We start from the raw sequence: 17401 nt of genomic DNA, 5'->3' as shown, positions 1-17401 counted from the left end.
AAGTTCACATCCATCGCTTTATTTCAATTTATCTCATAAATCGAACCCTTAGTTTTGTACTTTAGATCCATTTTTTACATCGAAAGAAATCGAACTCTTAGTTTGTCATAGTTCGAACCCTAATACCATATCCCATTTTAACTCTCGAAACACCTTGTTACGTAGCAGTATTTAATACTATATGTATTTGACTTCTACAAGTTCAATATTAATTTATTATGACAGATCAAAAACTTTCTCGACACTCAAACGGTTGGTATTTATTTAAACTTTTGTTACCACTAGAATAAACACTCATTCATACTAGGGCATCCATTGTTGGATATGGAAAATTTTAATGACTTTTTGGCTTAAGCCGCATTGTTTTCAACCTTTAAATAGATGGTCAGAAAGAAATACGTCTCTCTTTTGCGTGAAAATCTAAAATACAGTCACCAACGGACATAGAATTTCAAAAGTAAGCCCCTATAGGTTCTAGACAATCATGAACTTATATCAACAGAGGAAGAATGCCGGCATTATTTTAGTCCCATGTTCTATAGCTTCAAACGACGAAGACGGATGTGTGTCAAAAATATTGTTCGGTATATAAAATGTTATGATACAAGTGATTAAATCTTTTTTTTTTTTCAAGTGTTCAACCACTCGTATGATGATTCTTAATATATCAGTCCGTGTTTTTGATATATTGAAAATTTTATTTAAACGGTGGAATTGTTTATTTATATTTTTGGAAAAAAAAAATATTTTAGTGCTCTGTACCTGCCCTAGCGCGCCAATTATAACGGACAAAAAAGATAATCGTAATTAATAAAGTCCTAATAATTTTATTTTAATTAATTTGGGTTGAAGACAAAATACAGTGGACTGCTGACCAAGTCAAACATTCATGGTCCTCGCGCGGATTCTAACTTGCCAACCAGTGAACCCAATTCAACAACTAGTGTCCGTTGGATTCGAACCCTTCTCCACACATCAACGGATGAGATTATTTGGGGAATTATTAAAATCACAATTACCTTCCTTATCTTAAGCAATTGTTAATCTCAAGTATTAGTTAGTATTTTAGTTAAGAGCCAGTCATGTGAAGTTGTTGGTAGTCAAAAGATAACGCCTAAATACGAACTTCTAATCAACTCAGTTTAATTTGTTAATTAGAAGGTCGAGTTTGATGTATTTTCTAATCCCGCTATAGAAGACTCAATTATTTGTCTCAATCATAGTTTCGATCAAAGATTCATAACATATATTCATTGAAATAATTTTAAAAACAAGGTGCGAGCTTGATTTGATTTATAATTTCACTATCGGAGAGCTTTGTAGGTTTGCAATAGGCGAATTGTTTTAAACGTAGTTTTCAATATAAATACGTAAAGTTTAACGTCGATATATGTTAGTATTATGGTTGTAGTTGCATAGGGATTTTATCTTTTGTTAGTTCTGTGTGATTCTTTCAACATAACCCAACTTTACGATCAGATTCGTCATTATTTGAGACGGCTCCAATTTTTGTGTAATTAATATCCTATCCATTCTTCCGAAAACAAGTCTCCAATTTCCGGGAAATTAATCTCCAATTTCCACGAAATTAAACCCCCCAAAGAAAAACCTTTAAATTTTATTTTTTCAAAAAGCCTTAGTTTTTCAGTTTCATTTTCTCCCTCCTCTGATTATCCCGCGTTCTCTCTCTCCTCTCTCTCTCTCTCTCTCTCTCTCTCTCTCTCACCCCTGTCACGTGCTCCAGGCGGCACCACCCCGACTCACCACCGCCTCCCCTCAACGCACCGTTTCGGTATATGGCCAAAAGGAGCAACCTTGTTCCTCTTTCTTTGTCCCCTTCGCCTTCTTCTCTGTAAAGCTCGCGCCTTTCTGCTGGAAGAAGTAGACGACTAAATTTTGAGGTATCCGAAACCCAGCGTTTTGGTGCGCGGCCATGGGGAACTGCAACGTCTGCGTGAGAGCTGACGTCGTCGGCAGCGACGACAAGAGTTCCAGCGGCGGTAAAAATAAGAAGAAGGCCCGGGAGCGACTGTCCAACCCGTTTTCCGACGACCCGGCCGAATCCCCGGCTCCGATCCGAGTTCTCAAGGACGTGATTCCACTTGGCCACCGGACCCGGATCAGCGACAAGTACGTGCTGGGTCGGGAACTGGGTCGGGGCGAGTTCGGCATCACGTATCTGTGCACGGACCGCGAGACAAAGCAGGCACTCGCCTGCAAGTCCATATCGAAACGCAAGCTTCGAACGGCGGTATGCACGACGGAACACAGAGCTGAAGTCGGAGAAATCCGAAACTTGTCTTGATTTTGGTGGTTTTTTTTGTAACTTGGGTTTTTTTTGTTTGCTTCAGGTAGATATAGAGGATGTGCGGCGGGAGGTGGCGATAATGTCGACGCTGCCGGAGCACCCGAACATAGTGAAGCTGAAAGCGACTTACGAGGACAACGAGAACGTTCATTTGGTCATGGAGCTCTGCGAGGGCGGCGAGCTTTTCGATAGGATTGTGGCCAGAGGGCATTACAGTGAGCGGGCGGCGGCGAACGTCGCCAGGACGGTGGCGGAGGTGGTGAGGATGTGCCATGCTAATGGGGTTATGCACAGGGACTTGAAGCCCGAAAACTTTCTGTTCTCGAACAAGAAGGAGCACTCGCCTCTTAAAGCCATCGACTTTGGGCTCTCTGTGTTCTTCAAGCCTGGTACTTTTCTGGGATTTTGTTGAATTGTTGATGGATTTTCGGGTTTCTGAGTTTTTACGGATTTGTTGATTTTATGTGGGTTTTGATTGAATTTTGTGGATTTTGATTTTGGTTTTGTTTGTGTGGGGGTTTAGGGGAGAAGTTTATGGAGATTGTGGGCAGTCCGTACTACATGGCACCGGAGGTTTTGAAACGAAATTATGGACCGGAGGTTGATATATGGAGCGCTGGAGTGATACTTTACATTTTGTTATGTGGGGTTCCTCCATTTTGGGCTGGTATTCTAGTGAATTCAGCTCTCGAAATATGTTTAAAACCGGTTGATTTTTCGTTATCTGGGCGCTTCTGATTTTGGTTTGGGATTGTAACATTGGTTTTCCTTGTTGAAAATTTTGCAACAGAGTCTGAACAGGGTGTGGCTCTTGCAATCTTGAGGGGGGTGATTGATTTCAAGAGGGAACCTTGGCCTCAGATTTCGGACGGTGCTAAAGGCCTTGTTCGGCAGATGCTGGAGCCGGATCCCAGAAAACGCTTGACCGCACAAGAGGTGCTTGGTAAGTCTCGTCTCTGAATCTTTACCTGATGCAATTTCAAGAGAGTTGCATAGTTGTTCACGCTTCAACATTTAGATAGCAATATCACTGCGTTAATCGGTGTGATGGATGATTATTCACCTCATCTTTTTACCAAATACATTACGAATTAATAAGGGTTTTTGTTCTATAAATAGGGTGTTACAAGAACGGGCATTATAATCGTTTTCACAAATCCTTAGTAACCATCAAACAATTCACACCTCCTACGCAATAAATAAATGTCGAAGTAAAACAAGAGAAGTCATTGATGAAAACAATGTATTAACGAGATCATGTATAGTAGCAATTCTGGTTCAAAATATCATAATGCAACTGGTGAAGGGCGTATTTTTTTTTCCATAATATCATTTTAACGGTGAGTAGGGGGGAAATTAAGGATAAGACAGGGAACCAGCTGATTTATTTATTAGTGCAAGCTACTGGAACTAGAGTTGCTGATTGGAAGCTTTCCTTAATCTCCAGTTATTAGTTTTATATCCAATCACTAGCATTTATCTATGTTTTTTGAACCTTAATTTATTCTTTTAAGCCGAGGTTTCTGTTTTGTTGTTGGAGTTTTTTGTTTCATTTCCTCCTCTGGAGTTTGGCTGTACCGTAAAGTTTGTGACTTTATGACTATCACATGGATTTTAACTGATTTAGATTGGAAAATTGGCTTGGCTGGGGGGATATAAACACTTCGTTGATTTCTTCACTTGAAGGCTTTTTTCAGTGAGATGGGTCCAATAGTAGAGATTCAAATAAGCAGCTAGATTGACAGAAATATGTCCTTTGAAGCAAAAATCAATTTAACCTAATTTACCCTTGCTACCTTGCCATTGTATTTCCCATTCGATTTAGAGTTTCAGTCAAGGTTATATGAGAATGTTTTCGGTTTTGACCAAAAGGGCGGAACCCATTTTTTGTGCATATCAGTGTGCCATGAATTCGACTTAAACTAGAAAGAAACTGAAAATTTGTGTGTTTTTTGGCACATCTATGCTGCTAAAAGATTGACTAGCTCTGCAACATAACTTGCATTTTGTTAAATGAGTGAACTGAATTTTGCTTTGTGTTTTGTGATTACAGAACATCCATGGCTACAAAATGCGAAGAAAGCTCCAAACGTTCCATTAGGAGATATAGTGAGGCCGAGACTCAAGCAGTTCTCAGTAATGAATAGATTCAAAAAGAAGGCCCTAAGGGTAAGCATCAGTAACCATTACTTTATGTTATGTCAGCTGAAATATTGGTTACTATTTCAACGATGTGTGATTCACACAGTATTTAACATTTGGGACTTATTTTTCTTCCAATCAAATACTGTAGGTGATCGCAGAACACTTATCTATTAAAGAAGTTGAAGTAATCAAAGACATGTTTACGTTGATGGACACTGACAAAAATGGCAAAATAACATATGAGGAGTTGAAGTTGGGGCTCCACAAAGTTGGTTCACAATTGGCTGAACCGGAGATTAAGATGTTGATGGAAGTGGTGAGTTCTGCGGTTTTAAATCATTACCGGAGTTTTTGTGTTTCATTTTTCATTTGACAAACAAAACGATGTCTTCTGTGTTACTTTTCTTTCTATAGGCTGATGTTGATGGGAATGGCGTTCTGGACTACGGAGAGTTTGCAGCAGTAACAATTCACTTGCAGAAGCTGGAGAACGATGAGCATCTCCACAGAGCATTCGTGTTCTTTGATAAAGATGGAAGTGGATATATTGAATTAGGTGAGCTAAGGGAAGGTTTGCGAGATGAATCAGGTGAAACTGATATTGAGGTGCTGAATGACATCATGCGTGAGGTCGACACTGACAAGGTTTGACTTTCGAGCCTTTTTTATTTGTTGATGTTTATGCTGGACTTGCTCCTTACATCCTGCGTTTCCAGTATTTTTGTACGATTGCCCCATTTGTTATAATTTATTGTTCGTTTTTGCAAACCATCAGGATGGACGCATCAGTTATGAGGAGTTTGTTGCGATGATGAAAACGGGAACTGATTGGAGAAAGGCATCTCGACAGTATTCGAGGGAGCGATTCAAGAGTTTAAGCCTCAACCTAATGAAGGATGGTTCATTGCAGCTTCACGACGGGCTAACTGGTCAAGCCATTGCCGTATAACTCCTATTCTTATTTAGATTGTGCATGCTTGCCGCGGGATACTTCTCTTTTACTGTCGATACACCTGAAAATCGCGGCAGATGGGGTTTTGTAAACTGAGATTTGAGGGCAGATACCGAATCAATCAATCCTCTCGGACTCCATTGGCTTGACTTGTCGGTAGGTTGTTAGCTTGTGGCTTCAAGGACTGCTTGTTTGTCGGGATCATCGAGGCTCGTGTATACATACGTAGTACGTAGTTCTCCGATCGTGTTGTACCCGTCAACTACACTTGTATATTTGTCATACCTACATCATTTTGTGTTTGATGGTTTGCTTACCAATTTGGATGGCAAGCGAATTGTTTCTTCATTGACCTTATGAGCTTTGAGGGTGTTCTCATTTTGTATTTGTTAAAAGTGATCCTGATTTGCTGTGTCATCTCCGCGGAAATGATTTGTACACTTCTCTTTTCTCCTTATGCACGTCTTTGTTTAATTTTCGTGCGTTGATTCTTATTTATATTATTTAATCTAAAGGTTATAAATGTACACGCCAAACAACAGGTGTACGAAAGTCATATTCCGTTAATTAGTTAATTCATTGAATTTGGCTTTTGTAATGACCCTACCAGAGATTTCTCGGCATAACGAGAACACGGTTCTGTACACGAAGTGTTATAATATAAGTGAAATTTTTATTTTAAGTATCTAACCATTTGTATTATGGCAATAAGTGTGTCAGGGTCGTGTTTTCGACGCTGAAAAATTTCTATGACCTAGTTCTTGTTGTATTCGTATGTTTTTAATGCAAATGATGGCTGTAATGCAAATAAATTGTATTATGATATTTGGTGTGTTGGGCCGTGTTTCCGATATACTGTAGAATTTATTTGACCTACTTCTTGTCGTATTCATATGTTTTTAATGCAAGTGATGGCTGTTATGCAAATAAATTGTCGGAATATTGATTATAAAAAGATAATTATATCCCTTAAAATATTAATGTTGTGCACTTATTTCACCTCTAAATTATAGTCACTACCCAAATCACAAAGATCTTCACCAGAAACCGCTTGATAATATTCTGGAAACTCTGTTTGGGCCCCACTAGTGTAAGGGCTCCACTCAGCTCAGCTCAAAACCTTTTTTTATGGATTTATTAATTATGTTTTTTTATTTATTCATAGAGAATTATGTTTGAAAAGTAAAAACCATTGTATTGTTTTTTTTTTTTTCATACTTACTACGTTTAAAATAGGGTAGCATAATCTACGTATTTATTTATATTTTTCACATGGTTCTTTTAATTCTCTACTGTCGAATTGAATGAATAACATTATTTTTAAAATGTGTGGTTTATTTTGCACATTAACCAAGAGCTAGTTCAATACTATCACAATATCATATTTTTATTTTTTGTGTATTAATCCATAAACAATCAAATCTCTTTAAAGTTATATCAGCAAGATCAAACTGATTTTATAATTTTAAAGAAGTTATAATAGAGGTGTAATTCAAAAATATTATTTGATTGACTTATTTTGTCACATCCCCGCCCGGGGCGGATCACTTCCCGGGCCCGTTCCACCACCGTAGCACGATATTGTCCGCTTTGGGCTTACCATTCCCTCACGGTTTTGTTTTTGGGAACTCACGAGCAACTTCCCAATGGGTCACCCATCATGGGATTGCTCTAGCCCCCTTCTCGCTTAACTTCGGAGTTCCTACGGAACCCGAAGCCAGTGAGCTCCCAAAATGCCTCGTGCTAGGTAGGGATGAGATATACATATAAGGATCACTCCCCTGGACGATGTGGGATGTCACATATTTATCATTGATGATTATTTTAGTTCTTAAATAGGATTCTTGTCCATTAAGTATTTTAATTCTTGCATATTTTTGTCTCGTGAATGACTATAACTATGTGCTGAGACCAAAAAAGATAACAAAGATATTTTCAAATATAAAACAACCGGTGGCGAACTACGTTTATCCATCCATTTCAAACCTAGATGAGGTTAGTGGGAGCTGCACACTACATGTGACCACAATCAAACAAATTCACAGTTTATAAAGTGTTGAATCGAAGACCTTCAGTTATTTATTTTAAAAAACTGCTAGCCGCATTTTTGGACAACTTGTCGTGGTTCAAAGATATAGTACAATATCATATCATTGTCAACCACAAATTGAGCTACACACATTACAATATCATCTCTAATCATTTCAAATTCATCTTAAAATATTTATTTCGGAAGTAGGTACAATTTTTTTTTTTTTACAAAAAGCTTATTAACACAATTATTTCAATTAATTAATCATTATTAAACCATTTCCTCTTAATTAATTGGGACCCACCTTATACTCTCCATGATATCGTCCCCGGCGGGTACTCTTCCCAAATCTTAACGGAAAATAACGAAATCCAGAAAACGCACCACAGAAAGTTCGAAAATTCGAAAACCCGAATCCGAATAGCAGCGGCGGCAATGGGGGTGGACTACTACAACATACTGAAAGTTAATCGGAACGCGAGCGAGGACGACCTGAAGAAGGCCTACAAGCGGCTCGCCATGATTTGGCACCCGGACAAGAACCCCGCCGGGAAGCGGCCGGAGTCGGAGGCCAAGTTCAAGCAAATCTCCGAGGCCTACGACGTCCTCAGCGACCCCTCCAAGCGCCAGATCTATGACCTGTACGGCGAGGAGGCTCTGAAATCGGGGCAACTTCCGCCTCCCTCTTTTTCCTCCTCCGCCCGCTCCTCCGCCGCTTCGGGCCACCACTACTACGCCAATCACAACCACCAGCGCCACGCACACCCGAATACGTCGTCGTTCACGTTCAGTCCCAGGGACGCCGACGACATTTACGCCGAGATTTTTGGATCCGAAGGCGACGGAGGCGGGGTTGGGGGCGGAGGGAGGTATAGAGATGGGTTCTTTAGGACGTCCAATGGTGGTGGGCCAGAGTTTGCGGGACCCAGTAGGGCTGCGCCTGCGAGGAAGGCCAATGCGGTTGAGAATTTGTTGCCCTGCAGCTTGGAGGAGCTCTATAAGGGTGTCAAGAAGAAGATGAAGATTTCCAGAAACATCTACGATGCCGTTGGTGCTGGGTAATTTTACTCTACTGCACTATCAATCTTTCATTTCCCAATTCTTTATTTTCTTTAATTTCAAGCAAAAGCCCCAATCTTTATCTTGTTCTTGTTGTTTACTTATATTTGCAATGCCAATTGGTATTTGGTTAGTCTTTCTTTCTTTAGAAATGTTAGTGTTGTTAGTCAAGCCTTAATCTTTCCCTTTGATAGGTTACCCGATTGCGAAATGTTTTGAATAATGTACGACATTTGTATTAATCTTTCATAAGTTGAGTGGAAAACTAGCAGTAATAAAGTGTAAACAAGTGTATTGTGTGGTTTTCACATTTGGATTTGTATGCCGCATATATAGTCACGTAAAGGCATTCGTTAAATCAAATTTAGCATGAACAACTTGGAAACTTGTTGGTTTAGTATATTGAGTTGGTTTTGTGGTGGGAAATTAGTAAATGGAACACCTTCCAGATATGTTTGTGATTGGTGGGTGATTGGCAGAAAAGTCTGCAATTCTAATTCCTAGATGATAAGGTAGGGTTCTCAGGGGCAGGTTTGATTTGGATTATAATTTTTTTGTGTGTTCTAATTAGAATTGGTCCTGCTAGTCTAGACTCTAGGTATGAGTTGTGGCACCTTAGAATACAAGGTTTAGGAATGCTTTTTACAGTTGGACATTGAAAGATAATCATAGTGCTAATGAAGGCAATAAGTTGTTGTTTAATCTCATAACTCATAAGTTCGGTGTATGCTTTATGATAAGCAGTAGGGTAATAATCATGGGCAGCCTCGCTGCTCCTTGAATCCCACTTCCCATGAATTGACCCCAAGACTATCTCAAGGGGTGAGAGTTATCATTCATTACCATGACGTGTGTATTTGCGTTCTGCGTTGGCTAGTTTGTAGGTTGGTTGTATAAAATAAGCCTTGTGTTCAGTGTTTACGTCTATAGCCGCATTCTTTATCTCTTATCTTTCCTACTTTTCTATCTTACTGAGTATTTGATCTGCAAGATCAAGAGCTACCTGGGCTTGCTTATGTAATTAGATGTTTGGAGCATCTTGCAATTGTGACTACAAATTACTATATCAGTCATATCTGCAATTATCTAGTTAAGCCTTGATGTTGCCGTTCGAGGAAAGGTCGATGTGTTATTCATGTTATATTATCAATCTTGTACTAAAAGAGAAAACTACTAAACCCCTGTAATGCGATTAGAGAAGTAAAGCTGGTGATGGCAGAATCTTTTTTTTTTTTTTTTTTTTTTAACAAGCATTTGGCTTTTGTTAACTTTGTCCTGATGCATGAGTAATTCTCTTGCAGTAAGGTTTGGACTGTGGAGGAGATTTTGACCATTGAGATCAAACCAGGTTGGAAGAAGGGCACAAAGATCACCTTCCCTGAGAAGGGTAACCAAGAGCAAGGTGTGATTCCGGCGGATCTAATTTTTATTGTAGACGAGAAACCACATGCACTTTACAAGAGGGACAGTAATGACCTGGTGGTCAACCAGGAGATAACACTGCTGGAGGCACTCACCGGCAAGACTCTTGACCTTACCACCCTAGATGGACGGAATCTCATGATCCCGTTGACTGATATCATCAAACCCGGAGCTGAAATGGTGGTACCAAATGAGGGAATGCCGATCTCAAAAGAACCTGGAAAAAAGGGAAATTTGAGAATCAAGTTTGATGTCAAGTATCCTTCAAGGCTTACCACAGAACAGAAATTTGATCTGAAAAGAGTTCTGGGCGGAGTTTCTTTATGACTGCTAACGATGGATCTCACTGTTGACAATAATGTAAATACAATACGTTACGTGTATGCTATTTGAAGATTGTGAATACTAGAAGCTTTCTGGGGTGAGAAGGGAAGAGCTACGGACACGGTTTTAGCAAGGGCTCCTGCAACCTGCATTTGGAATTTGGATGCGTCGTGTGGCACGAGGGAGTTGATTAATGTCATTTTTTGGTTCATTTCATTATTTTTTTTCATTTGATTTGCATTCTATATACCTAGAAAATATGCTTGGATTTTGATTAGAAAGTAAAGTGAGTTGCTCACTTCTTGAAATCGAATGGTTAAATTTGACGTTTTGGGTGATTCAATTTGGGGGATTTTTAGCATTTTTGGCTATTATTTTGAGTTGTACCCAGGTTAGCTTTCCTTTATAAACAATCTTGTGTGTTTTTTTTTTTTCTCTGAATGTTTTGATATAGGCGCTTCATTTTTTAATTTTTTTAGACTAAACATTTCTTTTTAAAATTTGATTAAACATTTCTTAGGTGATTAATTTTTTTTAATTTCATTTTATTAGAAGTTTAAAATTTTCACATTACTTCTTTATTGTCTTTTTTATTTCCTATTAATCCTGTACAGATGAATTTATTATGCATCTCTTATTTACAAGAGATTTTTCAATGTGACATGAGCACAGGGTAGTACACTTCGTATCATTATACAAATGGTGGGATATGTGTGTTAAAAAGTTAATAACTTAAATATTAAAAATTTCCACCACTTATATAAAAACACGCGATGTACCACTGTGTTCTGGTCACAAAGAAAAATTTCTTCTTATTTATAGTGATTTCATATATATTTTTTATTATTTATTGTAATACCTATTTTAATGAATATAATGTTCAAACTTCATTTGGCTTATTGGTGCATTTAGATTTTTCGTACATTTGGCTTTTAGGTGCATTGGATTTTTTTGTGAACTGGTAATTTAGTCCCTGAATTACCATTGAGTGAAATTTAGGTTTCAAAATTACTTTTTTTGTAAATAAGTTCTTAAGTTCATTAAAAACTGCTAATTTCATCCATATATATTCAAAGCTATTATATCAATTTTGATTGGATTCAACATGAATTGTGAGCGAGTCTTTAAAAGCACAAATTGCTAATTGACCCAATAACTTTATGAAAGCAAACAGTCTTCAAGGAGACATTCTAAATTAATCTCGAGGCTCCTCAATCCAACAATAATCAAAATCCAAATCAAAATCAAAATTTAAGGCCAACTTGGCTAACCCTATGCACTATTGCATAGGCGAATCCGCGGACATGGAACAAAACCCATCCATGGCACATCTAAGAGAACCGATACAAGTGATTAGGGATGAAATCGAAGAGAGAGGATCCTTGCCGGATCCTCTTTGTGAGGATCCCGGGAATCTTTTAATCATATCCGTTCATCATGCATCATACGGTCAGTTTTCGTCAGGTATTGTTTATATTTAATTTTAAATAAAAAATTTACAAGGATTTATGTCCACACGATGTACAATAAATGGATATGATTTGAGGATTCCCGGGATCCTCACAAAGAGAATCCGGCGAGGATCCCCACTCAAAATCGAAACCTTAAATGGAGTGAAAAAAATGAAAATTGCAAACAAAAGAATCCAATATTGTTCGTTAAATTGTTACTAGGCCCGCTTTCAAAAGTTGGACAGCCTTAGTCCAATTACAGTAGAAGGAAAAAAAGGCCTAAAAGCAATATTGGGCCTTACAAAAAAGTTGAGGAATAAAGAAATTGCAATAAAAGAACCCAATTTATGTTGGATAGTGCTACTCATACACTCATTTTTACCTTCCACGCATTTGTGTTAATTTTTGTCCATTAGTCTTCTTCAATTCATTTGATCTGAAGGTCGGAAATTGTGAATGGTGTGTGAGAGGTAAAAATGGGAATGTGGATAGCATCACCCTTTATATTTTGGTCGCACTTCCATCTTCTATTTCAAATATAAAAAAAAGCTACTCTTACTACATTTATAATCTCTCTCTCTAATAGCGATTAGAACCACATGTATTGGTAAGACTTACCTCTACTAAAGAGGTGTACGAATTTGGTATGAAAAATAAAGTTGCATTACTGTATATTATCTTTTGTCGAAAATGAGTAATGCTATCGAATTTGTCAAAAATACAAACAAGAGAAAGCTTAAAGGCCCAACAGAGAGAAAGTAGGCATCTAAAGCAACCTAAAGCTAACTAAGACGTGAATGTAACCAAATTAGTTAGAGTAATGTGGTGAAGTTAAATGAGTTAGAGCTCTGTGCTTATTCTTCTACACTCAGATTTGATTCTTTGTTCCTTTAACTTAATTTAAATAGAATTAGAATATTTTTCGAATCAAAATTGCTAAGCCTTACGGTGAGATTTTCTTTTTCCATTTGATGAATTCATGCTCTTAAGACAACATAAAATGTTAATATCAGAAGGAAAAAGTTATACATAAAAGGAATCGTGCAAGCCTAAGAGCAATTCCTCCCTTAGGGCAATAATTGCTCAGGTGTTTAGGCAATATGCAATTATTGCCTTAATGAATAGTAATTGCATAAGTGCATCTCCAACCTCTCCCTCTCCCTCTCCCTCTCCCTCTCCCTCTCCCTATGTCTACGCATCCAGTCTCTCGGAGCAACTCACCCAACACCCAGCACCCTTATAAACCCATCTCCGCCCATGCCGCCTCTCAACCACCGTCTTCTGCTGCTGCACCCTCGCAAACTCACATGTAAATTTTTTAGCATGGCTGACGTTAGCATGACTTCACATCAAGCGCTGTTGGGTGAAAATTACTTGACTGCTTCGTCCGGCAGGCTTGTGCCCACGTTTTTTCCGACTTCTTTCAATGGGCTGGAGTTTTCTTTTTTCAAAAAAGATTTTGGGCAACAAATTGCCCAACTGCCCGAGAAAAAGGGGGTGGGGTGGTAACTGCACTAAAAGAACCATTTTGTAAGAAAGATAAGGCAGTCTTTGGTAAAAACACGAGGAAAAAAAAAAGTAAAGTGTGTGTGAGAGATAAAATTAACAAATGTGTAATGTTCCACCTTCTGCTTATAAAAACACGAAATTCAAACAAAGATGCAGGAGGTCAACTTTCGAATGTATAAAGAACAAAAGAAAGTGAAGGCTACATATATATAAATGAATGCCTCTTTCTCAAAAGATTTCTTTTGTAAAAAGAAATAATATGTTTACTTGAGACAGCCAAACCGTAGTTGGACTGCATTATTAAACTGGACATGTGGCGCTCTCTCTTAAGACTCATATCTCCACTGTTGCTTCTTTAGAGAGGCTGCAGATCACATTTCCCGTTTATTTTATACGAAACCCTAGTTGTTGTTCTTATGCTTGATCGACACCCTTGCACAATAGTGCTTCAATAAACTATAGGATCAAAGTTAATGTTTGGTATGAATACTCTCAACTTAAATACAAACATTTGGTCATATCAATACAAGCAATATTAACGTACCAAAATTGCTTGACTCTTTACAGTTAAGGTATTATTCATCTTTATCTTTAAATGGCAATCTAAAAAGAAAGATTTCTAGAAATCCATCAAGTTGTAGTCGATCTTACACATAATGTAATTAAGTATTTCTTCTAACAAGATCAAACCATCAAACGCATGAAACTATGCAGTACCAGACACGAGATAGATCTTCCAAAGAATAAGGCTCTTTTCGAACAAGCCAATTCATTTGAGATCCTCTGAATCCATTATTTTTCTTATTCAAAGATCAGCATGTGTTTTCACATAAAATATTCTTTGCAGATGAAAAGATGTCAAGGAAACTTCTTACTTCCCAAACGAATATCCCTAAATCTATGTATAAACGCTAAGAGAATCAAACAATCAAACGCATGATTACTTAACAATCATGTTACTATCAGACTAACAGTTAAACCGAACACATTGGCTAATTAACTACCGGATACCGTTCTCCAACTTTTTTCGTTTTGTTTAGATTCTTTGTTGGCTTGTTTTGGCATGATAGTGTATATAATCCCATATCAGTCGGTTTCTGGGATCCCGTTAAGTACTAATTAAGTGCATAAACAACAAGTTGTTAATTGGAAACGTTAAAGTTAATTTGAAAAGGACAATCACAACCCTTGGAGAGGTTAGGTCATCTCAATATATAAAATATATACACACACACTAGTTCAATTGCAGTAGAATAAAAAAAATAAAAAAAAGCCTTAAAACAATACTGGGCTGTTTACAAAAAAAAATTAAAAATTGAGGAATAAAGAATAAAGAAATTTGCAATAAAAGAAACCAAATTTATGAGATGTGCTTTTAAAATGATTGAAAGCGTTTTTAGAGAAAACAAAAGCACTTTAAGTAATTTCTACGAGAAACACCAGTTACGTGCTTCTTCTAGAAAACACTTTAAGTGATTTTCCAGAAATATTTTCACCAAAAACGATTTGAATCATTTTAAAAGCACATCCAAACAAGCTCTTATATTTTCTTCTCACTTTAGTCTTCTATTTCCAAAAATATTATCTTATTTTTTCTTTTGTTGAAGATGAGTAATGCTATCGAATTTGTCAATAGCTCAAATGAGTTAGAGTTAGGCATCTAAAACAAACTAAGCTAACTCGCTCAAATGAGTTAAAGTTGCGTGCTTATTCTTTTGAACTCAAATTTGATTGGGACTTTTTGATATAAATGCCTGAGTTTTCAACTCTATAGACTAAACATTTGTTGGTTTTAGAGATTTAATTAAACATTTTCCCTACAAATTTGGAGTTTCATCTATCATAACTATCCTTAATTTATTTGTACCAAAATTATAGATCTTACCATTGCCTAAATTCTTCACGTCAGGAAAAAAGTGGAGAGATATTGAAACAAATTTCCTACAATCTAGCTCCTTTGATTTCCTCTAAAGATAATTATACAAAAAAAATGATTATCTACAATTTATAAAGGAATAAAATACCCTGCCGTTTGTTTTTTTTTTTCTTTTTTTTTTCTTTTTTCCCTTTCAATGAAGAAATAAAATACCATTTAAGATATTTGTAGTAATCCATATATAAATTTTTGTAGTAATTCATATAAGAAAATAACATCGAGAATAATACAAACATACCAATAAAAATATGTATGAAAACAAACCTACTAAAACTGGAAATAAACGTACGTACTAGTAAACAACGTTGAAGAACAAAAGTAAATGTACCAATCTACGATATGTATAATATTAATCATACCCATATGATACCAAATGGTACAATCCATAATGTATACAAAAACAATCATAACAAAATCATGAAAAAAACCTATCAATCAACGAGAACAAAACTAAATGTACTGGAAGCTAAAACTAAATGTACCGAAACCTAAAACAAAACATATGAAAAGCTAAAACTAAACGTACCAATCAACGATATGTACACCTAAAAATTAAAAATAAACGTACTAATCAATACAAAGCCAATTTATGATAACCAACAATAAATGTACCATTATCACTAATCAACAATATGTACAAATTCAAATGTACACAAAATAATTATCTAACAAAAAGTATACTAAATAATAAACAAACAAAAAAAAATCTAAGCGTCCATCATTTCAATTTTAGGATAAAAAATATTTTTAACGAAAACAAAAATTAAAAGAGATAATTGGATAAATATGTTGAGCGAAAAATATCACATCCCGGCTTGGGCTCCCACCACATCCCGGGCCCGCTCCACCACTGTAGCACGATATTGTCTGCTTTGGGCCCCAACTACACCCTCATGGTTTTGTTTTTAGGAACTCACACGAAAACTTCCTAGTGGGTCACCCATCCTGGGATTGCTCTCGCATGAACTCGCTTAACTTTGAAGTTCTGAAGAACTCCGAAGCTAGTGAGCTCCCAAAAATCACCAAAGTTTACAGGAATGAAGATCTCAATAAATAGAGTAAACTTTGGTAATTTTTTAAAATAGTTGGATTTTCCGGATCAGGGTGTGTCAAAAAAACCAAAATTATCTCCTAAAAAAAAAGTCCACAACTCCTAAAATACATGAATGAAAAAAATGGCCGTGTGAAAAAAAAAATTCTCTCAACTAATTAAAAGGACAAATTTATAAATCAATATGTAAAATTTTAATTTAAAAAATACAATTATTATTTTTAATTTAAAAAATAAAAAATACTGATGTGGCCTAATGTATCAAAGCGCCTTGATCTAAATTCTAAAAGGCATGAATGTTTAATAAAAGAAATTTAAAATTTGAGCGTTTAAATCTAATTAACTCAATTTGATTATCCCTTCCTATAGTTGTGTGCTTATGATTTTGAACTCAAATTTGATTATCCCTTCCTATAACTTAATTTGAGTTGAATTATAATATTGTGCGAATCAAAATTGCTAAGCCTTATGGTGAGATTTTTCGAGTTTTCGTTTTCCATTTGATGGATTCATGCTCCCAAGTCAACATAAAAATGTTATTATCAGAAAGAAAAAGTTATACATAAAAGGAATCGTGCAAGCCTAAGAGCAATTTCAACCCTAAGGGAAATAATTGCCCAGGTGATTGGGCAATAGGCAATTATTGTTTTAGTGAATAGTAATGGCCTAAGCATATTTTAACACCATAAATAAATTGTTCAGGCAATAAAAACCTCTTTTTCTCTCCTCTCCCTCTTTTTTCACTGTCCCCTCTCCCTCTGTCTACGCCTCCAATCTTCGGGAGCAGCTCGCCCAGCACCCTCGGAAACCCATCTTCGCCCCCGCCGCCTCCCTCAACCACCGTCTCCTGCTACTGCACCCTAGCAAACCCATTTTTTAACACCTGCAAAAAAATTTGGGCATGCCCGACTTTAGCATATGACGTTAAATCACTCGGGTGCTGGGTTGGGTACAAATTACCTGACTGCTTCGTCTGGCAGGCTTGTGCCCACGGTTTTTCCGACTTTTTCAATGGTCTGGAGTTTTTATTTTTATTTTTAGGAAAACTAACGAAAAGTCCAAAAAAACTTTAGTTTTAATGAAAAATGACAAATAACGATGTGTCTGTGTGTGTGAGAAAGATCAAACAAATATGTGATGTTCCATCTTCTGCTTATAAAAACACGAAATTTAAACAAAGGTGTGCAGGACGTTCAACTTTCGAATATATAA

The 17401-nt window shown here is 36.8% G+C and overlaps 2 protein-coding genes across 2 annotated transcripts; both read left to right on the top strand.

Annotated features, from left to right (window-relative positions):
* Nucleotides 1–1173: 1173 nt before the first annotated feature.
* Nucleotides 1174–5822, top strand: LOC137710889 (calcium-dependent protein kinase 10). The gene is made up of 8 exons (XM_068450045.2): nucleotides 1174–2251; nucleotides 2352–2697; nucleotides 2832–2975; nucleotides 3099–3251; nucleotides 4362–4477; nucleotides 4602–4769; nucleotides 4868–5098; nucleotides 5229–5822. The coding sequence occupies exons 1-8, from the start codon at nucleotides 1934–1936 to the stop codon at nucleotides 5400–5402; spliced, it is 1650 nt and encodes a 549-aa protein (XP_068306146.2). The 5' UTR covers nucleotides 1174–1933; the 3' UTR covers nucleotides 5403–5822.
* Nucleotides 5823–7734: 1912 nt separating this feature from the next.
* Nucleotides 7735–10585, top strand: LOC137711313 (uncharacterized). Its single transcript, XM_068450542.2, has 2 exons — nucleotides 7735–8495; nucleotides 9798–10585. The coding sequence occupies exons 1-2, from the start codon at nucleotides 7873–7875 to the stop codon at nucleotides 10243–10245; spliced, it is 1071 nt and encodes a 356-aa protein (XP_068306643.2). The 5' UTR covers nucleotides 7735–7872; the 3' UTR covers nucleotides 10246–10585.
* Nucleotides 10586–17401: the final 6816 nt, after the last annotated feature.

This window comes from Pyrus communis, chromosome 6, assembly GCF_041283825.1.
Source record: "Pyrus communis isolate YQ-2024b chromosome 6, ASM4128382v1, whole genome shotgun sequence".
In the NCBI taxonomy this organism is placed as follows: Eukaryota; Viridiplantae; Streptophyta; class Magnoliopsida; order Rosales; family Rosaceae; genus Pyrus; species Pyrus communis.
This window is presented reverse-complemented; position numbering and strand designations above follow the sequence as displayed.